This window comes from Oryzias latipes, chromosome 7 (genome assembly GCF_002234675.1).
Source record: "Oryzias latipes chromosome 7, ASM223467v1".
Taxonomy (NCBI): Eukaryota; Metazoa; Chordata; class Actinopteri; order Beloniformes; family Adrianichthyidae; genus Oryzias; species Oryzias latipes.
In genome coordinates, this window is record NC_019865.2 from 18,350,012 (window position 1) to 18,377,234 (window position 27,223).

Consider the following 27,223-nt stretch of genomic DNA (forward strand, 5'->3'; position numbering starts at 1 on the left):
TAGCTTTGAAACGTCTGAGACAGCAGGTTCAGTTGTTGGACGTTTAGACTGTTTCTGTTTTCTGGTTGTTGGATTTAGAAGAAAACACCCAAAAAGAATAAAAAAAAATAACTCAAACAGGAAGTCCTTTTGAGGAAATTAAGAGAACAAAAGGCATTCTCAGGGTTTTAAGAACTTTCATTATAAGGTCACCCCAAACTCAAGGATTGAAATTGTGTGTTGGCAAAATGTGAAGGAAAAAAAAAAAAAAGTAGAAAGAAACACCTTAACTCTTTAATGGCTGAAAATGACTCATTTGCACACATTTAAAACAGTTTCTTTAAATAAACTTGTGCGCATCAACATACGTTATCAGGTGTTGTTCAACTGAAATGGAAAACAGTGGTCCCTCACTATAACGCCTGCTTTTTGCATATACATATTTTTTCTAAACCAGCAAATTGTGCTCCTCATGGGCCATAGATCTTTGTTAGGCAATCTCTTCTATGCCAGGTTTCCTGAAAAGAACGCGTCCAGCTCACCAAATCTCCATGAATCTATGTTTGCCATGAGATCTTTGGTTTCATTCTATGATACTAGACTTATTTAGGAGTTTTTACAAGAGAGAAAAAGTGTGAAAATGTGACTCACCCTGTGGATCATTAGGATGTAACTCTTGCACTGTATGTACATATATCTTATGGATGGAATCTTTACTGCATACTAGTATGTTTAAGTTGAAAGTATCAAACACTGTTGTGGTAAATTTAAGAAGGATTTTGCACTATATAGTGAAGGAATTCGGACATAATCCAAGTTTTTTTGTTGTTCTGACCTAAATTAGCATCTTTTGGACCGTGCTTCCTTTGACCTATTTGTAGCAAACTTCAAATTTTCTGTTTCTGTTGTCTTGCTGTTGGACTTTTGTCAAATGTTGACTCAAAAACGAAACAGAAGCTAATTCATAATTCTTAATTGTTCCACGTACGATGCTGACTGTCCAATAAGGCCTCTGCAGTTTTACAAAGAGCTTAGCTCAAGCTGCTTACTCTTCACTTGACCTCTGACTGCTTTTAAATAAAATGTAAGCACCATGAACCCCTGGAGTGTCTATAGGCGCAGAATGTTTTCCAATAACAGCTTTTGGCTGAGGGGAAACGCGCCATCCCCCATGTGGCTGTGATTCTATCACTTTGAAGAGTTTGCTTCTCTCTGCACCAATCTCCCTGCTCTCTCGTTTCTCTAAACCCCAAGGAGTTTTGACCTGATTCTGGGCTCTCCATATCACCAGACCACTGGAGAAAAAGTGATAGGAGAGAGAAAAAAACCTTGGCGATGATAATTGAAATTTAAAGCATGGTATTCCTCATGTGTATCTCACCTCATCTTCATTTTGCTGGGCGGATGGCGAGCTGGTCAGCGAGAGTTGAACCACCGCCTCCCAGGCGTGTGTGTGTGGGCCGCTTGCTGTCAGTTTGAACCGGACCGGCTCATCCAGTCTGGCTCCTTCCTCCCGGGCATAGACGGACCCATCTGTCCGCACGCCGAAGACGGGGTCGCTGCTCTGGAAAACCACAGCTTGGTTCCCCACGCAGTCGTCAAACTTCACTGTGGACAAAGTCATTGACAAGACTTTAATGTACTTTTCATCCCAGCTGTAACAGGCGAGAAATGAAAATAGCACATATCACGGCAAGCCGCCGTGACAATAAACGGCACTCAAGCGCTCACAGGCGAGGCACATTTCATTTTAGTGAATGCGAAAAGCGCCAACTTAAAGACGGAGAAAATGTATGTTTGTAACAAGTTCACAACATTACAAATATCCCCTTGGAGGACTACTCTCTGGAGTTTTTATGCATCAAATTTCCAAATGATCTTGAGTTATAACTGAAGAGGAGATGAAAAATTGGTCCCTGATGAGGTTGATATGGAAACTGTGTAAAGAATAAAGTGTAGTATAAAAGATAAAGGAATAACACAGAAAAGCATTTTTCAAGGAGTAATGTGCAGGGACATTATTAAACTTGCATATCTCTTGTTAAAGCTTTTGCTGTTTTTCAGTGCTATCCCACTGCCGCTGAAGCTTTTCCCCTTCCCCCCCTTTTTTTTAAAGTTACAAACCCTTTGCTTTTAGCTTTTATTGTGAAGGCCAAACCTCTGTATTTGTTTCCCCTGTTATCTCCAGCAGCCGAGTGCAGCTCTCAGCCTCGAGGTCGACCGCTTTCATAATAACCGCCGCATGCGTTGCTTCCTTTTATTCTTAGTATTGTGTTTACACTAATGCAAGGCACACTGGGAGCCCACAGGTGAAGCAGGAACAACACCGACACAACTCTCCTCAACACCTCATAACCAGCTTTAACAGATCTAACAAGGGACAGATTTAAAACATGTCCTTGGAGCTAGATTTAGCTCTAACGGGTCCAATTAGCATCTTAAAGCTCATTGTCATTTTTCATTTATCTCTCCTTCAAGGTAAATTGATCAGTAAAGGATAGGTTAAAAGTTGAAATCAAAGTAAAGCACACTATTCTATATCAAAGAATTGACAGAACAATCACAGTTTTTTTGGAATGGAAATGTTTTTAGATGAAATCCAAAAAAATGTGCTTTATATACGTTTTTGCTCACAACAATGGTAGTTAAATTTCCAAAAATATTGACACGGGTGTCTTAAATTTGATCCACACATTTTTAACATGGTATTATAAAGAATTCACTATCAAAAAATTTGCAGTCTTTCAATACAGCAATTAGTCTTTTAAAATGATTAATAACAACAGATGAGTTATTCTTACCATAAAGTTTAGGAAATTAGCTAAACTTTTCCCGCCAAAAATGGTTTTTAGATTTCACGGAGGCAGCCATATTGAAATGAACAGGACCAAAGCCTGCCCCTAGTGGAAGGATGATGAACTACAGGGAAGAAAGCTGATCCAAAACTTTCAAGGAAAGTTTGGAGATAGGGGTCTCTGAAATGTTTCAAATGTTGATACAAATGGTTATATAGGGTAAACTTACAGAATCAAAAATGTTTGGGTTACATCAACAGGCAGTCAGCAGATTCAGGGAACATGCAATTTTAAACCTACACTTTCTGAGAAAATAAGCAATAGATGAGAATAACAGATACTGGCATGTACTGCCCTCCACCCTCATGGCACCTGTTGATTTTTCTGTTGTGGATTATACTGTCTAGACAACACACCCCAGGAAACGCTAAGCTAAAATGGCTGCAATTGACTATGCTCTAGTCCCATACTTTCATCCCCCGTCTTCGCAACAACTGGAACAAGATTCCTATTTCAGAATGCGTCTGCGAGGAAATCCATTTTGCTCCACTAAATTTGGCCCAGAATAAGCCAGAGATCATGTCAGAAGGCTCTCCTGCAATGCAAGATGTCCAGATGGCTACTCAGATATCAGGTGAAGGGGACAGTTATCCGCAGACGCCATCAAGTGCACCAGAAGAGCTGCAGAAGTGTCCTTGTCTAAACTAAAGTGTGCAGGACATTTGAAATGGAATATTTTAAGAAAACTGCCTTACGTTTTCACCACGTTTCCCCTTTGTTTATAATCCTGAGCAAATCTACTTGAATCGAACCCCTCCGACCTGCCAGCTTCTGTTTGCATTATTTACTTTCCCTTTTTGTTTAATCCCACGGTATTTCTTCCCGTAACTTTTTCAGGTCTGCTAAGATTGCATCTGAAAGATGACAAAAAGCAAGCACTCGCAAACAGCAGTCTGCACATATGTTATTCTGCAAATTTGCCTGAATTTATTCACAATAAAAAAGCGAAATAAATAAACTCCAGTCAGGCTTTGTTGTTTATAACAAAGCGAGTGAATCAAACATTTTTAAGGTCAAATATGAGTTCAAAAAGGAATTTGCACACTGAAAATGATCTGCCAAAACTTTTGCTACTGTGTTGTTGCATCTGCTGTATTTGAGCTACTTGCGCACACAGTTAACCCTTGTGCTATCTTAGATGACCCCACCCTTACATTGACCTGTTCTCCCTACCATGACAAAGGTGGATAAAGGTGGAAAGATTTCATGTAATCCATGGACACCAGTGAGGATCACAAATCATTGAAGAAAAAAGGTTCAGCGCAGTGGGTCTAGATGACCCAACTCCCAACGTTACAGTGCCTAAGTTAGCACAAGGGTTACTCTGAAATCAACTGCAGTCAGAACTGTCCTGCAGGCAGAGGCTCAGTGCTGGAAAACGTGACAACTTAAAGGTTATTAGCAAAACTAAAATGGGAGTTCATGTGTGATTGTATTAGTCTAAATCCTATTTTTAAACAAGAAAAACAAATGAATAATCAGTTTAAACAACAAAAGTATTTTTTGCAGCAGTTTCCTTCAAAGTAATTTTTTAAAAACTCTACTTCACCCCTATAAGGTGTACACTCCTAGGACTCACCATCAGATAAGTGACATGACATTGAACATATCCCATATACTGTATTTTTTCACACTATAAGGCACACTTAAAAGCCTTCATTTTTTTTTTAAAAGGGACAGTGCGCCTTATAATCCTGTGTTAATAACAACGATGGACGTTAGCGTAGTCATAGTAACTTTTGTTTCTGCGGCATCTGTTTTTTTTATGTGTTACTAACAAAGTTGGACTTTAGCGTAGTAACGTTTGTCTTAGTGGTATATTTCTGGGGTTTTTTATGTGTTACGAACAAAGTTGGAAGTTAGGGTAGATATCACGATTGCTTTAGTGACATTAGTCTGTTTTTAACATGCTGCAAACAAGTTTGGGAGTAATCTGTATACGCTAACCTGGCTAACACTTTTAATGTGATTAACCAATAGCATCTTACAAACAAGTTCTTGTTACTGTGAACGCAGTTAACCCCTCTTAGATGACCCCACCCTTACATTGACGTGTTCTCCCTACCATGACAAAAGTGGATAAAGGTGGAAAGATTTCATGTAATCCATGGACACCAGTGAAGATCACAAATCATTGAAGAAAAAAGGTTCAGTGCACTGTCTAGTGGGTCTAGATGACCCAACTCCCAATGTTATAGTGCCTAGGATAGCACAAGGGTTACAGAAGTCTGAGTGACTGACATACTTAGACTGACATACTTAGACATTTTTTTTTGATCTACCGGTACTCATTTACAATCTAGTACTCCCCGGAAAATACGGTACATAAAGAAGTAATAAGTGTTTTAATGAAAGTCCTTATTGGCAGCAAAGGGTCAAAAGCTTAAGCCCGGCAGTAAACTGATGGATTTGAATTGCTGCTTATATCTTCTTAACATGGCTTGTTAAGCAGACAGTGATACTTTTAAACTTTATGCGTTACTATTCAAGGTGACAAGGCGAGTTAACGTGACATCCTGTTTGCCCTGAGGACAGCTGAGCAGAGATTGAAACTGTAAAAGAAAACTGGTGAGTGGTGCTGGAATTTGTAGTAGATGGGATTTCATTGGAATTTGGGAAACCTTGGCCCTGAACTGCTCTCTGTTGCCTCCTCAGCCGACAAAAACCAACAAAGGGCTCATTTCTTTCATGCAGTACCTGTGCTCACACAGAGGGAAGAATGAGGTCTGTGAGGGTCCAAACGGCAGGAGATGCTTATTCGACAAAAGCTTAGATTTCAGAAGCGTAACCATAAATGATAACCCAAAAAATTAAAACAGTGACTAGAACAATCATAAAACTATACAGATTGCAGGATGACAAGTTGTGGCTTTACACTAGTTGTGCAACAGGAAAAGACCTATTTAGATAACTTTTTTTTTTTTTTTTTTTAAATCTAAAACAATGTAACCAGAGACTTAGATCCTCACGGTTAAAAGTACACAAAATAGGGAGAAAAAAATTAAAAATCCTCTTTTTCGTGTTTTATAATGAGTATTGTTGAATTTATCACCAGAAAACAGCAAAAGCTCATTTTGGGAGTCATAAAGTTGTGGATTTATTAACTGAAAAACATCTTAACATCTTAAGGCTGCAAGTCAACAAATACACACGAAAGATGTATCTTATAATGTGATCTGTAGTCACTGTGCGCGCGCAGGCTTTTGCAATGATTCCCTGCATGTCTGAACAATGACAAGCTGAACTAACTGCACCAATAACCGCACAGAAATCCAGTGACAGGCTTGAGCACGGAGGGCCCAGAGGGTCTTGTTCTTGCACCAATTAAAGAAAAAGACAGTGCCAACTCTACCCTGCCAACAACACACACACACACACACACAAACATACAGATGTTCAATAACTCCTTTTTCCCTGGTCAATACTGCTGTAAGAGAGATTATAAAATCAGCCAGCAACAAAGCCATGAAGCCCATTGGCACAATGCTGTACATTAACAAGGTGTCCTAAGCACTGGGCCTGGGATGGTCATTGATCTGCTAAATAATCCAACATTTTTCCAACTGATGATGACCATCCAAATTGTGTTATTGCACCGCTGCCACGACCCAAAGGAAGTGAAACATCTCCTTCAAAATTAGATATAAACTGCAGCTTTTGTGTAGTGCTAGAAAAATATCACAAAGCAACACCCCTTTTCCCCTTTTTTTTGCCACATTTATAATTAAAGTCTCCATCTCCCCTCAACAAGACAAGGACGAGGAGGAGAGAAAAGAACTGAGGGGAAGATGTGACCTTCTTGTGGATGTTCCTTAGACAGCCTGACAGGAAGTAGCTGACAAGTGTTGAAAGGGAAGTGAGAAAGGAAAAGAGCTGTGAGAGGAAGAAAGCTGGGGAGTGTCACAAAGGTGAGGTGGGAAAGAGGGAAGGAGCAGAAAGAGGAGAGAAATTAGAGGATGGTGAGTGAGTGGAGGTGGCAATCAACGCCAGCGAAATGAATGAAAGAACATTAAAGGAGGAAAAAAGCTGCAGAAGAAAAACTGTAGACAGATTGGTGAAGAAATCCCTCCAGAGGCAGCGCTGTTTACAGAAGCGGTGATTTGAATTGTTGCACTGAATGCATCAGATGTCATCCTGCCCTCCAAAAACTGCAAAGAAACCGTTTCAGCTCTGGCTCATGCTGATATCGGTTACAATCAGGCTCACTGTGAACAAGAGAGATGATGACATAGAAAGGAGAGGATGAAACCCGTGATGAGGAGGGATAGCGACTGAGGTGTGGACCGGGAAAGGCGGCCTGGCACCCGACTTCTGGCTCGGTGAACTGGTTCACTCTCACACGCCTGCGCTAGAATGGATGGGATGCTCAGATGGCTGTTTAAACAGGTTAATTGGGCTGGCCTCCCGAGAGATCGGGACAGATGGATGGATAGAATGAGAGCGCAGAGACGGAGGGCGCAGAAGAGCAGCGGAGGGAGAGCAGGAAGGCTCGGAAACAGGAAGCGTATAGGGCCGGAAGAAGAGATGGAAGGTGAGAGACAAGTATGGCCACTGATCCAAGCACCACAGGGAGCATGCAGTCTAATCAGAGCGGTGTGGATCTGGGCAGCAGGCTCGGCCCTCGGTGATTGACTACACAGAGCCAGGACTACTGCCCACTACTGACAGACCATGACGGGAGAACAAACATGGTGGTGTGAGGCTGTTAAACGCAAGGTTACAAAGAGTGGTGCATCTCTCTCCTGTCCTCCAAAGACACCGTCAAAGTCGCAGCAGCTGTGACCAGGTCCCACTGCAACCATGTTGGCAAGCGCTAACAAACACTTCAGGACAGGGATCTGAACATGTGGCTCCTTTAGTGCTCCACTGTTATTCTTTGGTTAAAGAAAAAGAAAGTTTTTGATTTTAAAAAGTAACTGTAAAGTCAAAAGTGAGTACAATAGTTAGGCAAACTGAATCCAACTTTGTTCTACTAAAACATTTGGTAACACTTTATATTAAGATTCCTTAACAAGCTTTGTTAACACATTAACAAGCATTATAAATGAATTTATAGGGTGTTAGTAAGACATTTATTAGTACAATCAGTCTAAGAAGGTTTATTAAATTACTTAGTTAAAACATTTACAAGCATTATTATTAGGATGTTTTCAAGATGCTAATGATGCATTTACTGATATTATAGGTGCCTAACAAATGTGTCAGTGTTAATAAGCTTAATAAGATTTATTAACAACCTTTGTTAACAAATTAAGAAGTATTATTATTGTTTGGGGTTCTAGTAAGATATTTATTAGCATTATAGATGCATGACACAAGCCTAAGTGTTCATAGGCTTAATGAGTTTTATTAACTAACTTAACAAATTATTAGGCTTTATTAATGTGTCAGATGCTAGTAAGATATTTATTAGCATTATAGATGTCTTGCAAATACCTGAAAGTGTTAATAAGATTTATTAACAACTAAAGTCAGACCAGTGTCTTCTAAATCCATATTACTAAACTGCTTATAAGCTTTACAAATGTATTAATTAACTTTGTTAATAGTTTATTAACTGTTTTGCAGCACCTCATCTAAAGTGTGGACGTTTTTTACCACAAACAACCACAAAGCATAAAGATTGTAAAAAGAACTTTATGACATTAAAACAGACTAAACATACACAAAACTTTCTGTAAAAGATATATAATAATTTAATTCAGACAAATAAAAAAAATTAAACATATATACTGGTGTTGGATGACTCTAGCATCATAGCTAATAAGGATAAAATATTAGCATCTATCCTGAGTGAAACATTCATTGCAAATCCCATCACCAGGAGACAATTCTCTGCATTCAATGCCAACTGCATTAAACCACTGTTGCCTTGCTTCAAAGTCTACTAGAAAGTTGCACAAGCCAGTAATTTTTGAAGAACGAAGACAATAAACCTATAGGAGCCATGCTAAAGCTAACACGCTAATGACCGACCGGTACAGAATCAAAGATGGGCGGGGCTTTTTTCGTCACCTGTGTGAAAGCAAAGTCTAAGAGGCCATTCAATTGGCTGAAAGTGAGCACGCCTGTTTTGCTGATGAGTTTGATTGACAGATTCATTAGCCAATGGTGACATTAGTTAACCTGCCCATCTTTGATTCAGAATCAAAGATGGGCAGGTTAGCGTGTTAGCTTTCACACAGGTGACGAAAAAAGCCCCGCCCATCTTTGATTAAGTCCTCCATACCTTATTAGACTTATTGTACTAATAAATGTCTAACTAACACCCTATAAATTCATTTATAATTCTTGTTAATGTGTTAACAAAGCTTGTTAAGGAATCTTAATATAAAGTGTTACCAAACATTTTGACAGGTTTTCGTGTGCTGTAAACCAATGAAAATCAATTTGGGGTCAGTAAGTACAACCAGAAATAAGGTGGACCGGACTATATGGCGGATATTCTATTTTTGAATAAAGTCAAGGATTTTAGTGTCCTTAATTGTTCAAAAGAAACAGTTAGGGTGACTTTGTTAGCTCTGACAAGGGCTGTACTGAATATCTCGTGTGCTAGCTATCCAAGGCACTTTAACATTGGGAGTTGGGTCATCTAGACCCCACATGACAGTGGGCTGAACCTTTTTTCTTCAATAATTTCTGATCTTTACTGGTGTCCAAGTGTCTAAGTACACACGGCCGGTACAGTGAAACTGCGAATGGCTCATTAAATCAGTTATGGTTCCTTTGATCTTTCCACCTTTATCCACCTCTGTCATGGTAGGGGGAACACGTCAATGTAAGGGTGGGGTCATCTGGACCCCATCAGATAGCACAAGGGGTATTCGAGATTCTCGCGATCTGCTTCCGACAATTCGAGTACGAATATTCACAATGTCCAAGATTGCTGACTCGCAATCTTTATAAATATAGTAGTGTAGTAAAATAACAATTCAGGAACGATTTATTCATTGCTCTGAAATGTAGAATAATGTTGGATTTTAAGTTTATAAACTAAAAAACGCCAGGCTACTGTCACCAGAAGTAAACATATCTTCAAAATAAAATGTCGGTGAAGCTTCCTTATTTCAAAGTAAAATCATCGAGTGATTTCTTGTTGTTGAAATAAATGAGACTGACGTTCCGTTTCTGAAAAAACAAATTTGCTTTAACCCCCCAGTGTTCTTCATTCTTTTAACTGCTGTAAATCTTCAACTGTTGATGCAATTAAGCCACTAACGTAATTTCTGCAGATTCTGAAGCGTAGAAAAACAGCCTCGCACTGATATTCACAGGAGTGAACTGATTCATCGTGAATCAGCTGATTCTGCAGGAGAAGAGCGGTTTTATAGCGGCTTTGCACCCATTTGCACTGTTTAAGAACATAACATGTTGAAGATCATTGATGACGGAAAAACTGTGGAGCACATTTTTAGGATTTATTGTTAAATAATCCAAAACGATAGTGAAGTTTATGTGTTTATGTTGTTTATGTTTCTGCTGACCTCAACCAGAAGGTTGAAGGGAAAAAAAAAATCTTGTTTAAAGTAACAAACACCATTTCTTTTATTGAAATCTTTGTGTTCTTATCACTTTTGTTGGTTCGAATTTTCTGTTCTAAATAAAGGTATATATGAGGCGGACTTAATACATATAATTTTAATTTGTATACATCCGGCAAAAAGACAAACATAATGCAGTTGTTCACATAGATTATATTAAAAAGTAAGATTTGTGGTTCCATCTGTGAAATATTAAGCTTGATTCGTGTAAAAAATCGGATCGCCACCTAAGCAACTGTCCAGCTCTGATCTTATTTAGGTCAATTAGTTTTCTGTTTGAGATTGACCATAAACAGAAAACTAAACTGTTTTTTTATTCACTATTGACATCAAACTATACTACTACATTTGCTGTATTGAGACAATCCTATTTGACACTGAGTGTCTTTTATTTTGAAAGGAAGTCAAGCAAACCTCTGTCAACAGTTTTAAACTATTTCATACTTTGAAAACAGGTTATTTCTTTCTATAAATAGATTTGTTATTACAAAAAACGTAATTTTTTGTATTATAACTAACAAAAACATAAAACTTAACATGTGTCTCGGGTTGGACCCTATTTTTTTTTTAATTGAAATATAATCATTGCATACTCTTGCAGATACAACCACATAATTATGCATATGCAAGGCACAGCTCTCCACAAAAAAAATAAAACAAAATAAAAAAAAACGTTAGCATATATAAAAGTATAGAAATCTTTCAGCATAAAGGGTCAGACACTTCTCATCAGTGGGAAACTGACGTGTTGAAGGTTGTAGATCCCTCCACTAGGAGGAAAAAACAAACAAACTCAAGGCTGCGAATGCTATCAAGGATTAGCTCAGACAAAGCACATCAAAGCAAAACACTAGCAAACAATTAATAAATTACGTTACAGCAAAGAGCAAAACATTTTATCAGCCAGAAAACAAATCAAAGCTGCTTGTTTTCGTGAAACTTTCAAACCCGCTTATGTTGATTCAGTTATGCGTCTGTTTTATGTTTTCAGGGAATCATATGCCGATAGAAGCTTCACAGGATGAGCTCTGCCGACTACAAAGGCACAGCAAAAATCAACTAATGCGTCTAACAAAGTAGTGAATCCTTTAAAGTTAGTCAGACAGGGGAGGCTTTTATTTTGTTAGAGGAACAATAATGAGTGGGAACAGTAATCATTTTGGTGCACCCTTCAGGGATGAATAAACAAATTGCTCAACGCTTGAGAAAATTAAAGTCCCGCTCCGATCATCTTTTGATCTATTTTCAAAGCTTTCCCAGTGCTCTTTTAATCATGATTATGCTTTCTTTAGCCTGACTTAAAAAACAAAAAAAAAAAATTAAGGACATAGTTTCTGCAGAGCAACAGTAATTCTTTAGAAATTTGCCTCTGAAATTTGGTATGAAGCAACACCGCCCCCTACCCTTCCCCGTTGTTATTTTTGACGTCACAATTATGTTCTTTATCAGACTGCATTGCTTTGTCTGCTTCTGATTCACAGCAAATTGAATCAGGAGGGGTATTTAATTCAATGTTGAGCTTACATTTTTAAATATATCCTCTGCTGTCAGAAAAATACAAAAAGAACATCCTAAAAACACCAAAAACAAAGTTTTTATCAGTGAGTCCTCGAAAAAATGAGATTTCCTCTTTTGAAAATATTTTTTGTTCTTTTTTTTTGCTCCTATAACAGCAGTATTTCTTTCAGGTTTTTGCTCTGCCAAACTTCTCCAACCCTAATTTGCACGTAGCTCTGTGCCACTGCAAAGGAATATAGCTGCGCGTCTGCACTGAATGTAGATGCTCTGTGGTGCCTTATTTAAATGAAACAGCTCCACTGTGTTTTGTTTGGCTGAACATTGATACACTTTACTTCACTGTCCCAGTTTCTGAATTAAAATCCAAAGTGTCAGCATAGGAAACTGAGATCTTGGATGCTGCATTGGCTGTTTCTGTTGCTTACAATTCCATTTTCCCTCAGTGAATAAGATGGGCATACGAGGCTGGACCCGAGGCAGCTGCTGACTAAATTAAACATGGGTACCCCGTGTAAGTCCACAGATAACCTTAAACAAGCAAATATCAATTGGTCATTGAAATCATTTCCCTTATTTTTATAAAACTTTTCGGAAGTAATGAAAATTCCAAAACTTGATTTGCCCGTTAGCTAAAAGTCAGACACTTAATTTCATCAAGTATACTTGAGCTTAAGTGTAAGTATAGCAAGTATACTATAGCCCATGTACGTGTAGTGCAGGAAGAATTGAATACCTCTTTAGACTAATTTGGAACATTTTAAGTTTACAGATGGTATATGACAGTACTGCCTCACTTTTAGCATTGACTAAGTAATTAAAGTATACTTAAATAGACTACTTTTGCAAAGGGTATACTACCAGCCTGCATTATGGAGGCATCTTTTGGCACAACAGAGCTTTATTACAAATAAATAAACTTAGACAGTAATCTTTGAAACATATCTGTGGAGAAACGTAAGTATTTGTTGCAACTAATTTATATCTACCACAAGAAAAAATTGAAAAATGTTTCTAACAAAATGTCAATGTAAGTATAGAATAAGCATGACTGTAAAGCCATGTTCCCAACGCCCTTGGCAATGTGTGTGTCACAAGAACAAGAACAGGCAGAGGACTGGTTCACAATGCAGTAGGTTGATTAGCTCAGCTAAAAGCCCACAAAGCTAAATCAGGGTCAGCCAGGCAGGGGTCAATAAGAGGCATAAGATCATTAGAGGAGAGACAGGGGTAGTCAGGATCCCGGCGAGAGTCAGGGCAGGCAAACAGAAGATCAGGGCCAAATTTAAGGCTCAGTAAGGAAGGCAGAGTGGCACAAACAATACTTTGCACTGAGTGTGGCTCAGTGCAGTGCTTAAATAGACTGGGATTGATTGAGTGAATAAAAGTCAGGTGTGTGGCATCCAGGAAGTGCATGCTAGGGTTGCTGGGAGATGAATGCATTCAGTCCTCTGGAGATGGTTCCCGCCAGTGACCAGAGGAGGAGACGGAGTTCCGACTTCTGACAGTGTGTTCATCGGCCACATCCAATGAAAAGTTGATGTAAATGTGCATTTCAGGCTTCAAGACTTTTGCGTTCATGGTTTGCTAGGCAAGTTTCAATGAACGTTTTCAGGCTCTACGTACAAAACACATTCAACGCATGTTGCAAGCTAAAGCAGTGTTGGAGTAAGTGTAGTCACAGTAACATTTGTCTGTTTTTTTTTGTGTTTTTTTAAGGTATCCCAATTAAGATTGGGAGTTACAGGTATAATAAATATGTTAACGTGGCTAACGTGTAGCGTGTCTCAACAACTTCTAGAATTGCTGTAAATGAAGTTCAAAAAGGCTGACTTATCTAACGAACTTTTCTCCGACTATAGTTTCGCTTGATGCACCTTTTGATCCGGTGAACATACGGTTTATCATTTTATTTGCTTGGAACAAAATCTGCCATTGAACTTCATGTAAAACTATTACGTTCCCGATCATGCTGGCCTTATAAATAAGGAAAGCCACACACTCAATTGTCCCACCTTTATCCAGACTTTGTCAGAGAGGAAAAACCATTGGACAGGTGAACAAACTACAGTTAATGGGGGTTAGTTATGGGAGGAGAAATATTTTCTGCACACTCTGCAATCATCAAACATGAATAAAGGAAAATATCTGTCCACCTAATTTCCCGCTGCCTCAGAAATGTGCCATTTAAACATTTACTCAACATAAAACAAAATTAGGCTAAAAAATGATCAGCTTTTTTAAGAAAAAGAAAGACCATTGACTTACTCAGACTTGTACTGTAGCAAAAGAATATAAAACATCTGTTGTGTAGCTGTGTACATATTCTACTTCCACTTTGAAGATTCCTCTGTATACAAGCGTACTGCAACAACACGGCACTTAGCATGTTTTAATAAATGCATTTATGCACAAATGTTCACAGAGAGACCAATCACAACCATAACAAGATATTGTTTTTGACTAATCTGCATCCCTAATGGCTGATTAGTATTCCTTCAGACAGGCTCACATGTTCTTGATTCATCAGTTCATTAATGATTTGGCCTCTGGTTTGAAACAGGGCAGATAAAGGCAGTCCTTTTTACAGTCAATGATGTCAAATTAAAGCAAAATGAAATAAATGTTTATTTGAAAAAAGAAAGCAACATCAAGTGTTCATGACCAAAATCTATACACTCTAGTTATTGTTTCTCACAGAATTATTGGTTTTACTAAACATCTTCCAGCTACTTTTTCTCATTTTTACGCTATGCTAAGTAGAGATTCATAAAAGGCAGGTCAAGCTACGTTCAGATCGTCCTCGGCAACGCATGTTCAAGCAACTACTTACAATGGAAAGCCCATATGATTTGCATTTACGCGTCACTATGTACGTTTCTACGATGCAAAAAAAGTTAAGCCAGTTTAATTTTGTAGACTCAGATTTGGTAGTGAGGCATAAGTAGCGAACTTCTTAATTCACGGAGGTGCCAACCATCTGAAAATTGATCATAAAGGATAAATAAATAATTGACATTTGTGGTCGGCTGAAATTATGTGCTACCAAGTCTTTCATAAATATGAATGGAGCTGTGAAGGAATAGCCTGGAGCAAGATTCACAAGATTTGCACCGATTTGACATTTTTCACCAAGCCTCTTTCAACTGTAGGTGATGCAGATGCACTAGTGAACAGTAGCAAAAGAAAAACAATCACCTTGCGCTATAGCTACCCGATCTGTCATCGCATGCGCAAAAATGCATCTATTACTTCTGTAAAAGCCTTTTTACGGTCAGGTTACATCTTCGGATAGTAATAACAGTAATTAACTCTCGAAAAAGGTTTAAATATTGAAAAAGTTAATTTTAATGTTGAAAATAAAACAAGAAAAGTTACAGATCAGGACTGCGATTTGGGCTGCACAGCTGGGTCTACCTGATCCGCTAAGGATACCAACGCTTTGTTAACTTAGGTAACACAGACACATAATTGTTAATTTAACTTGGCTGCAGAAGCAGCTGCAGTAGCCTCAGAGTAATATGCCATCAGTTCCACTCCAAAACAAACTAAGAAAATGACTCAAAGTTGAACACCATCTGTTTTGTGTACATGTTGACGTGTGAACATTTTTGCAGCTAGCAGGCGTGTTGATAACTTTAGTGTAAGTGTGGACAGGCCCCGCCCTTTGAGATTTGTACTACATTTGAACCTTACCGTTATGATAAACATCCAGAAAACTTCTTGGTCTTACCCCCCCCCCCCCCCCCCTCCTATTATCGCCCTTCTATCCCCCCCCTCTCTAACATCCCTCTTCTTCTTAAAATGAATAAAGTTTGGCCTCAATTACAAAAGGGGTTTATTCAGACATACCTCTGGTTTGTCAGAAGATTAATAACCCCTGTTGTTAAAGTGAAATATGTCCAACACAAGAGGCCCTCAGCTCTCATCTGTCTGCCCAGCTGTTGGACAGGACAAGTTAAAAAAATAAAAGAAAAAAGAAAATGACTCAAAGTTGTCATTCTATCAAAGATTTTCATCGTCTGTAATGCAACATTATATGGTAATACAGTTGCATTTAGATGATTTTCTTTTTCTTTACAGCAATTCTGTAAAAAAATAAAGTAAAGCTATCCATTGTTGAGAAAAGCATAAAAGCATGTGATCACGGAGTTATCCACTGTTTAATTGGCTCAAAAGAGGCAGAACTGTCGGGAAATGCAACTGAGAGCTGAACTTTTTTATACATACTTATTTAAAATATTAACTAATGGAGTGGTGGCTGGATAGCTCAGCTGGTTAGGCGCAGGGGTGGTGCATGGCTATGATTCATTTGTACGGCAGTACAGACCCTATCTTTACTCCCTAACTATGTAACTACAAAGGCGCCCAAGTCTGGATGTCCCTGTGCAGGTCCCCAGCCCAGTGAAAATACATGGTTGTGCAAGGAGGGGTATCAATCTCTGCCAAACCACCTGTATGAATCAGTGAAAGTGGGTTTGTGAACAACAACATTTTCAGTAAATTACAAGTTTTATAATCTTCGGACCAACAGATGTTCAAAAAATGTGCAATTTACTGGAGGTAATTTACTCAAACTAACAAACTGTCACAATGTTGGCGACAAGAGTAAGTGACGTAAGATTTGCGCATGTGAGGACCAATCGAGTAGCTATTGCGGGGTAGTGACGGCGCATTGGTCTTTATTGCTGTTTACTAGCATGTCCGCCACCTACAGTTTGAAGAGAGTTGGTGCAAAAAAGATTAGGGAGGCGTTCAAGAATGCGCGTTTAGCAAATGGCTGTTGTGAACAAAAGATTTGACGCAAACCAAAAGACAAGAAAAGAAAGAGACTTAATTCTTTTGCTAATTAGTGTGAGCTTTAGCAGTGATTAGGAAAGAAAGCTGAGTAAGACACAGGGATCAGACAGTTAACCACTCCCAGAGAGAGAGAGAGAGAGAGAGAGAGCCCATTTGGAAAGAAAGCAATAGACAGAAAGTGAGCAAAAACTTTCCTAGTTTGTGGATCTACGCTTCATCATACAAAAAGTTCAGGAGGAACACACACAAACATAATTGTCAGTTTAAAAAGTAGAACAATCCTGGCAGTTCTTGTGTCAACATTCCTCGCAGTCTCCCAAGGCAGTCATTTGATGTTTTACTCTGCCTTTTCTGCGGCTGTGCTTCAGTGTGTTTTCCTGATCGATAACACACACATTCATAATGGATTTGATACGTACAGAATAGATCACTGTTCCCTGGAGGCTTGTCCCAGATTTCATATAACCTCGTAAACCTAAAGCCCTGCATCAGGAGACGTCTCCCATCCTGACCAAGCACAACCACACATAAACTCAGCTGATGTTTCTATACCACGGCTGGACATCTGCGAGGTTGGACGCGGTTCAGGACAACGAGAGATGATGTTAAATCAGGCAGGGGGAAGACCCGGGAGGGAGGAAGGCTGTCTGCTGTTTGAGCCTGCGCGGCTAGCTTTAAATGTGAACGCTGCTGTCAGCAGTTTGCAGCATGTCAGAATCTGCAGAGTTTGAGTTTGCCTTCATGAATTATAAATTCTAAACTGACGATTCTCCCATTCAATGAAAACGTTCCATCGTTAAACAGAAAGTTGTTCTTTTCTTTTCTGCGTTGATCCTTCCTGAAGTATTTCTCTAAGTTTGCACCGTTTAGACTTTGGTGGACGAGCGCTAATAAACAGTAAATACACTAAAAAAGGAGAATCCTCTCCCTGTCGCTACCTGCGTGTCATAAAACCGCGTAGAACACGTTCTTGAACACATCACACGGTGTGGAACGCAGCATGAAACGTAGGTCTGTATCTATCTTCTTCTTCTAGAGTTGAGGAAAGGCGATACGGCCTCCAAAAGTTCCTGCTGTGCTTTGCGATCCCAAAAACTCTGTGGCTGGTTGTTATTATAACCATTTACAATGACAAAAAAAAAAAAAAGAAAAGACGAGGTGTAAACGATACCAAATTAATGTTGACGATTTTTTATAGTCGATTAGTCAACAGCCCTACTTCATAGTAATCATCCAGCCTACCACTGTTAAAACAGATTATTCAAATGTATATACATGTCTAAATGTAACTATATCATTTTATGACATTGTGGATCTAAAATGAACCTAATTTGACTTCAATTTCATCTGTGACCTCCTGTGGGTTCATAGAAGCATCCTTTACCTTCCCCTCCCCTAATAACCTCATTTAACTGTACATGAGAGGACAAATGCAGATGCACTAGAATAAGAAGAGACAGTTTAGTACATAAAAAAAGGATTCAACATAGCTTTTATTTCCCCCTTTTTGCCTGCAAGCATGAAATATACTTGTAAGAAGAAAAAGAAAAAAAGAAATCATTTTCATATTGTTTTCTCAAGCTTCCCAGCAGTAGCATATGGCGCAAAATTGCTTTCTCCAACTGCTGGAGGAAATCCAGGCTGTATTTCTGAAATCTAATCAAAATCTCTCCATCAAAACTTTAAGAAAAGCCTCTGTTTTCCAATTCCAGGTTCAGAAAATGAACTAGAGAGGTCCCTCTAGCATTTAAACTAGAGAAAACATGTAATTAAGAATTCTGTACAAAGAAAAACAAAAACAAAAAAACTAAGTTTTGTGACTTTTTCTTAGTATACTTTTGATGCTGGATCGTAATGACGTGTAGAATAAGGGATTTCAGTATCTAACAAAAGTGAGAGCTTAATATAAGAGGAAGAACTATTGTTAAGAGCTGCGCTGAGAAGTTTGGAATAAAGGAATGGATTGATAAAAAGGTGCAGATGGAAATGATAAGGTTTATTTTCAATTTTATTCAAAAAATCATTTGATTTTTTTAAAGTTCAAGACATTTAAATAAACAAAACAATCTTATTGAAGTCATTAGACACTTTCATAAATGCAAAACTATTATTGGTCAAAGCCCAAACCTTTCCATTATAGCCAGATTTACTTTGAATTACATAAATTTATATTGGAGCAGTTGCTCACTGCACCAATTTTGGAAAAAAAAAGTTCAAATGTGAGATAAAAAAAGAAAGAGAAAAAATATAGTTTTTTTGATATCATATATTTAATATCATATATATGTTCCACACTGTAATGACTGCTGCTGTGACTGCTTAGTGCGGCGTCACTCGCGGCACACCGAGAACGCTGCAACACCAGCGGGACACAAGGATGGAAATGTCTCCACACAGGATCCAACTTTAGCAGAAGTGAGTCATTTCAGTTTGATGTGTTGACAAACCAGAACTGGGAGTTTGTAGCCAACAGAAAATTAGAGTTTTATCTTCCCAAATGAGGATTTTCTACTTTAAGCAAATCAAAGACAATTTTCTGTTTGCCATGGTAAATCTGAGAAACAGAGACATAAAGTTATTGCAAATTAGTGTGGAAACAAATGACAATGGCTTATTATTTGTTAGGAGTGTTTTAAGTCAGAATGAGAAAGGCATTATTCATTTGAAACCCGTATTTTGTCGGATTTTGCAAAGAAAGAACCACTTCGAAGTGAAACTAGAAAAAGAAACCGTCTCGGCTGCAGTCCAGGTGAAAACGTGCAAGCTTAGAGCCTCCACAGGTGGTTAATGGACTTGTGCTGCAAATGAGTTGAGTGCAGAAGTGCAGAGGAGCGCTGATGCTGCCAAGCTGCAGCTGAATCCATTAAAAATGCGTCCCAATGTTCTGAGAAAAGAAAAATCAAACCAGTCTGGCTCCATGCGTGTATGAATGTGTGATACAACAATAGGGAGAAGGGTTGTTCACCTTTTGGATCATCCCGTTAAGGGTCACCACAGCCAATCAGCTTTCACTGATTTGCACAGGTGGTTTGGCAGAGAGTTGCTACACCGGTAGCCCGTCCCCCCGACAGAAAACCCTGCATTTTCAAGGCACAGGGTCCCACACTGGATTTTTGCCTCATTGCCTGCCATGGGACACAAACCCAATTTCCTGCGAGACAGTCCTGCAACCGGCCAACTGACCAACTTTAAAAGATCAAGATTTAACTGTCGTCCATTTTCCATCAGTCAGAGGCTTGTATTTTGAATGTTCGCTGCTGCTTTCCTCATATACAAAGACTTTTGACCTTTATTTTGTCTGATAACAGGAAAAAGAAGCAAATGTGTGATCTTATCTTGATTGGAGGACACAGTATTAACCGTATTTGCGGGGGTCAGGGACCATAGACACCTACCACGAAGAATGTCCATCACCGATCCTCACTAATCAAAAACCCTTCTGAAACATTTCTGATGCTTTGTAAAACATTTATTAAAAAAATTGGAATATTGCTCCACATAAAGAGTTTAATAACAGAGTAAAAGAGCAATAGACAGTACCATAGCGTGCTTTAGAACGCACATTAAGAGTGTCACTCTGTGCCCGTGCTTCCTCCTTCATCAGTTAAGTGTGGGTTCATCCACCATTCATTCATCCGGATGATAATTAGTCTCCGTGATCATCTTTCTTTCAGGATGTTTTCCAACTGCAATTACTGCCCCTACATTTTTTTTAGTTTTTTTTTTCTTTTTATACTTCAGACTCTGTGTCTGCAGATGCATACACTACACCTGTGGTTGAAACTGTAAAGTATATGTCTCAGCATGGCTGTATCTGTTGATAAGGCCCTCTCTGATATGGTGAGCCTGTCAGGTAACGTTGATACACTCCTAAACCCCCCCCCCCCCCCCCCCAAACTCTCCTCTGTCGAGCACACATAACCCTGCAGACTCCCATATACACACAGGATGGAGAGAATTACAGAAGCTAAGGGCTGACAAAGGCTGGCAGAGGAGGTCTCCCAGAGGGGTAAACACACAGCTCAACCCTTACTGTTCCCCTCCCAGAAACAAACTCTTAAGCATGCACAAACAAACATGCAAGAAAACCAGATGCAGAAACCGTATTCCAACGTATTTGAGTGCAAAACCATCATTAGGTATGTGCTCAAAGTCAAGCAAGTGTGTAAAGAAGTGTTTGTCTGATACCCCCCCACCCCAAAAAATAAATAATTAAATAAAATGCAGTTTGAATTGGTGCATGTGGTCAGACGTGGCACATCTCGTGTGTACAGGGGATATAAATTAGCAGTGCAGGCAGGTTCCTCTGACAAGTCCTGTTAATGAGAACATCTTCCAGATCTTTTTGGGCAGAGAAGAGAAACCAGAGGCCGTAATCATCCGCTCAGACAGGAGGAAGGCATGCAGTGGAGGGAGGCCGCGGAACAGCAGAGAAACTTGTACAATTAGACCGCACCATCTGCAGGAGAGTTATTAATGCATGCTCGCAAAAAGCCAGTGGAAAAATAACTGTATGGAGAAAAAAGACCCTTGAGGAAAAGTGTATTCTACACACACATACTGTATACAGGATATAGACGCTCACTGGCCACTTTATGAGATCCAGCTTGCTAGGTCCAGGTTGGACCCCCTTTTGCCTCCAGAACTCCTTAATCCTTGGTAGCACAGATTCAAAAACATACTGGAGACATTCCTCAGAGAGTCTGGTCCATATTGACATGACAGCATCACACAGGTGCTGCAGATTTGTTGGCTGTACATCCATGATGCCAACCTCCCGTTTTACCACATCCCAAAGGTTCTCTATTGGGTTGAGATCTGGTGACTGTAGAGGCCATTTAAGGACAGTGAACTCAGTGTTATGTTTAAGAAACCAGTCTGAGATGATTCCAGCTTCATGGCATGGCGCTCAATTGTTACTAAGGGGCCCAAAGTGTGCCAATAAAGGATTCCCCACACCATCACACCACCACCGCCAGCTAGCCTGTCGCCCAGTGGACAGCAGAGCAAGCCCACTGAGTGCCCACTTAACCCTTGTGCTATCTGGTGGGGTCACAATGACCCCACCCTTACATTGACGTCTTCTCCCATGACAAAGGTGGATAAAGGTGGAAGATTTCATGTAATCCATGGACACCAGTGAAGATCACAAATCATTGAAGAAAAATGGTTCAGAGCACTGTCTAGTGGGTCTAGATGACCCAACTCCCAATGTTAGAGTGCCTAGGATAGCACAAGGGTTAAGCCAATATGGGCAAATACAGGTGCGGCCACCACGAAAACTGCGGAAAAACCTAATCGGGGCCCACAGTATCTGCCCACCAAATGGGGCTCATATGGCCTTGCTGGCTGGGTGTCCACATGCTTAAATGCATTTAGGTGCTGCCAAGTAATTGGCTGGTTAGAAATGTGTGTTAATGAGCAGTTGAACAGGTGTGCCTAATAAAGGGGCGGGTGAGCGTATGTGTCTGCATGTAAACCAACTCGGTAAAAATCATTGTTTACATGTGGACTTTGCATAAAGTTCAGAGAAAAAAGAAAGGATAGTGTGAGTAAGCCTGGAGGCAAACATGTGTTTGGGATGTGCAGCACTGTAGCAAAGAAAAAAACTTGCCAAAGGCAGGTTGCTCCCACAGGGTGACAGCTCTATTTGACTAAGTGAAGCTGACTTGAAAATGTCAGAGCTGTAATGTGGCACTAAAAGTCTTTCAAAGTGCGCCATACTTTCAACAACATCTTTGATTGTTGTGCACGAGACGGGCTGGATGGGACGCATCCGTGTGTCCGTGCATCTCAGTCGATGCGTGTGGGTTTGTGAAAAGAACGCGCGCCATCCAACACGAGTGAATACCAACACGCGTTTGTGGGAAGTTGCCTTTTTGGCTGCAGTCAGCTCACCCACACCTGGCTTAGTGAGGCAAAGCCAACTGGCTCCTCGCACGCTTGGATGAAATCACAAACCAAGCTGAGGGTTTTTAGAAATGCATGAGGCCTTTTTTATTTTTTCAGTGCAGCATTACCGTGATTCATCTTCACAAAACTGCAAAAGCTTGTGATAATCGCTTTAGCTAATCCCTGCACGCTCTGGGCAAACACGCATGCAGAGAGTGGAGGGGTGGTTCTTTAACCCTGCGGGGGGAAAGTGGTGTGGGCGGAGCATGGTCAGGGTGAAGACAAGTGTCTTTGACTCTGTCACAGCATGTCACCTGTGTTATCCACACTTAGGAAAATACACAAAAAAATCCCATTTGAGGATGGAAAATTACTATAAAAATTAATTTGATTTAATTAAACTCTGATTAAAAGACTAAATCATTTGCTTGATTTTGTCTTGTGCAGGGGGCTCATATTTCAACACAAATTATCTGCATAAAATTACATAAACATGACCTACTGTGCCTGTTGCCAATTATTTATGCTCATCCTTCCATGTGAAAAAACACCGACTTCTGAAAAATTATAAGTTTTTTCAAATTTCTTACTATATATTCCAGATTTTCAGAAATGTTTTGGCTGCCGGAAGGCATTAAATTAATTGACAGGATCTTAGCATGGGCATGTTTTCGGAGCAGAGACGGAGACATGCCATCCCGTTGGCGGCTGGTGAAAGCATTCCTCTGAATAGCCCGTAAATCAGCTTAATGTCTAATTTTAAGCAGCAATTCGTCGGTGGCGGTTTTGTGAACTTGTTTTTCAACCAAACTTGCCTAAAAAAAAAAAAAGTGAAATGAGTTGATGGAACCTTCCAGGAGGAAATGAAATGAAAGTAGAAATGTCTGATTTTGCTTGCGGAACAGAAATGCAGAAAGTTTGACTCTCTTGTCCTTACGCCGTAGTCACATGCATCTGTACTGGTGCTCCTGGTTTTTGAAATGTTCGGGCCTGTTGGGGGTTGTAGAGAGAAATGGCTGCATCTTCATCAATTTTGGGGGGATTGAAAAAGTATAGAATCCAAATGACATGCCTGCGTCTCACCTACTTCCCCCGTCCTTACTCTTACATGTTGTGTTAGTGTTCTCTATGACCTGTCACCTGCAGGAGCTTTTCTTTTCTATGATTTTGATCTTTTGTGCATGCCCCACACATGTTCACCTATATTTTGCTCTCAGACAGCCCTTATTCATGTCCAAGAGAAAATGGGACAAATGGTATTCCTTTAAATTTAGTTTTTTGCCAATTAAATAAAGAAACTTTCGCCAATTTATAATCATCGCTGCAACTAAATACATGAGGGGGAGCTGGTTTAGCTCGTGCTGGTTTGCGGCGCCTTCCGTCCGTGAAACCAGGGTTCGACTCCGGGCTGCTCCCTGTTCCCTTCCCCACCTCTGTGCCCGTTCCAAGCCCGGTTTGAGAAGGTTGCGTCAGGAAGGGAATCCGGCGTAAAACATTGCCAAATTTACCATGCGACTTGTTCGCTGTGGCGACCCCTGATGGGAGAAGCCGAAAGTGGAAGAAGCTGCAACTAAATACATGAAATGTATACAATTTTTTTAATAGCTACTCATTTTGACGAGATGATGAAGGGTTTATGGTGACATTTGGTACCAAATATGCAATATATACAGTGCTTCTTGAAACAATTTAAAAAATGAATTACTTTAGTAGCCACTGTACAGCGTAGATATACATTAACTCTTAAAAATATGCATTTACTCCTGGAAGTGTTACAAAGTGAATGTTGAAGCTCAATGGGTTAAGATGAGTTGCAGCTAATGGATTCTTAATCAGCTTATTCTTTTCTCTTTTTCTTTTAATCATAACTTTTCAGTCTAAAATAATTCCATCACATCTCTTTAAAAATATTGAAAATCAGAGAATGATGTTATGCAATGAAAAATATCAAAATACTAGCTAATTAATCAAAATGAGCTCTTTTTGATCTTTAATAGTGTTTGATAAAAAGACTTTTGTTTAAATCCAAAGCAACAAATCTTACTTTAAAAGGTATTACTTTCAAAAGTTGTTCGACAACATGGAAAATATTCAAAAACAAGACTTGTTTGTTTAAAATGATTAATTAGACTATATCAAAGGCTTTTTTTGGCAATTATAGCTCTAATAGGAATCGTTATATAGTTTTCCAAAAGCAGCTGCCACATACTGTACCTCTCCATCAGATTTACTGTCCCCCTGTAATAGAAACGATAACTGTGGCTCTGGTTCTCTTCTCGCTGCTTGCAGAGGATCACCTGCTTCTATTCCTATACTGCTGATGCCTCCAGCAGAACAAAGGTTTTCACCCAGCCTGGCACCTTACAGGGATATGCCCTATAGACATGACCACAGAATCACCTCATTAGCATCAGAGTGCTCTTCTCCCTGACAAGTGAAACTTTACTCTTCTGCTCCTAAAATAATGAGCAAATATAACCTTTTTATGCTTAAATACAGGTGACCGTGGCTCCACAGGCCTCGGTGCAGACACCAGCCGCCACAAAGGTCTCTTTCTTTCAAAGTTTTGCCGATGTGTGGGGGTGACGAGCGTGCAAGGTAAATGAAATACAGTGGGGAGGGGGAAATGATGGTTGAACAGTGTTTGATGAGAGCTCTTAGCCTGTAGCTATAGCGCATTAGGCACAGATGAACCACAGCCAGCTCCTACACTGCTAATGTGGAACACATTACAACTAAACAATGAGTTATGATTGCCATTAAAAATAGCAAAGGATTCCGACTCCACAGCTGGATTCAAAAAGCTGCCGTGCTACTGCAGCGCCCCGTCTCACTCCCGCCCACACTCTGCTGACAGCCACAGGACAGACACGCCCTGTAGAGTGTGACCGCTGACATTTGAGGAACTTTTTTTTTTCTTTTTGGTAATGCACCAAATTCTATCGTTTTTGTCTCACACTCTTTTGAGTCCAGTCCGGTGAGCGAACCTTCTTCTTCTCCGTTCCAGTGCTAAACCTTTAAATGGCAGCATGCATTCTGATCCTTTATTAGAAGTACTGGGTCAGGAGTCAGGCCCGGATTTAGCCAGGCCCACTACAGGGTGGATGTAGAGTTTGGGGTGTCAAAACACTTCAAGCACCTATGAATGCATAAAAAAACAGACTATGATCATTTCTGTTCATCTATCCATACGTCTGTCTGCTCTTTATGTTGAATCATCTTGTTCTGCATTTACTGGGCTTGGGACAGCCACGAGGAGAACACTGGTTTGTACCCCGTTGAAGATGCATTTATCTTTTTTTTGCCTTTTTCTGTCTGTCTGTCCATCTTTACATTTTTTTTAATGTAATTTAATTTTTTTTTTGTTGTATTTCTTTTATGTGTTTTTTTTTCTTCTGTAATTTGTATTTCTTTAGTTCAGGGTTCACCAACCTTTTTGAGACCGAGGGCTATTTCATGGGCACCAAGTGGTATGAAGGGCGCCACTAAAAACCTCCTAGCCCCCCCCCCCCCAAAAAAAAAAAACAACAACACAATTTGAGGACTTCCTTTTGTGTGCCCTATTTTTATTTTCTCATTTTACACACAAAAACATGCATGAATTTTCTAGACTCATATTACAGGGGGGGTCAAACTCAGTTGCAGAGGGAGCCTAATTTCAAAACAGACTTTAGGTTGCAGCCGAACAAGATAAATATTTATTGAACACACTAAAGCTAAACTTTTAAACCTTTAAAACTTTAATTTAATATTAACTTTTTAAACATAAATGTAAATAAAAACAGACAGGAATATTAATCCTCACATTAATGGATTACTCAACCACCTCAACCTATTCTCAAAATCTTTACATTACATGAATCATGAGAATGTCCAGAAATTGTGTAATTTATTTGATCTATTTAAACTTTTGTAATAGACCCTTACTTTTAGTGATTATTTTTTAAGTTATATTTGTTTACATATTTGGGTTTTCTTTGTCTACCTTTATCTCAGAATTGAGATAGCACTGGCGCCCGCGGGCACAGGGTTGGTGACCCCTGCTTTAGTTAATCATGAATTTTTGATTGCCATTACCCTTGATGGGGCAGTCATGGCATTTGGGGTGGGGGGGGGGGGGGGGGCATTGCCCACCTCATGTCAGAAGTACTACGGAGGAGAAGTGTGGGGGGGGGGGCTGAATCACAAAGCAAGCGTCCTGTATTCCAGCTGTCGCCTCCTCCTCTCGTGATCCATCTCTCCCCCTGGCACTGAGGCGCTGTAGCTGTGAAAGGAATGAGACGCAAAGCGTGGGCAGACGCAAGCGTTAAGATAATGACGCCGTTTTGTCAGTGCTGGCCTCAAAGCTCCATCTCAGTTGGCACATGAAAGAGGATGGAAGCTGCAGGACACTGACAGAAAAACGAGCCACGCGGGTATCAGACGCTCCAACAGTACTGAGCTTGCATTTCTCAGACAGACACGCGTCACGAGTGGGCCAGGAAAAACAAAAAACGTTAACGTTAACGTTGGGAGTGGGGTAATCTGGACCTCACAAGACAGTGCCCTTCACCTTTTTTTTTAATGATTCTTGATCTTCACTGGTGTCCATGGATTACATGAAATCCTCTCCACCTTTGTCATGGTAGGGATAACACATCC

The 27,223-nt window shown here is 39.8% G+C and overlaps 1 protein-coding gene across 1 annotated transcript in view; it reads right to left on the minus strand.

Annotated features, from left to right (window-relative positions):
* Window positions 1–27,223, minus strand: part of LOC101175079 (cadherin-4) — a 334,935-nt gene that overhangs the window by 96,630 nt on the left and 211,082 nt on the right. The window contains exon 4 of the mRNA XM_023957138.1: window positions 1,361–1,587. Coding sequence (XP_023812906.1) covers window positions 1,361–1,587 — 227 coding nt within the window. The remainder of the gene's footprint in view (window positions 1–1,360; window positions 1,588–27,223) is intronic.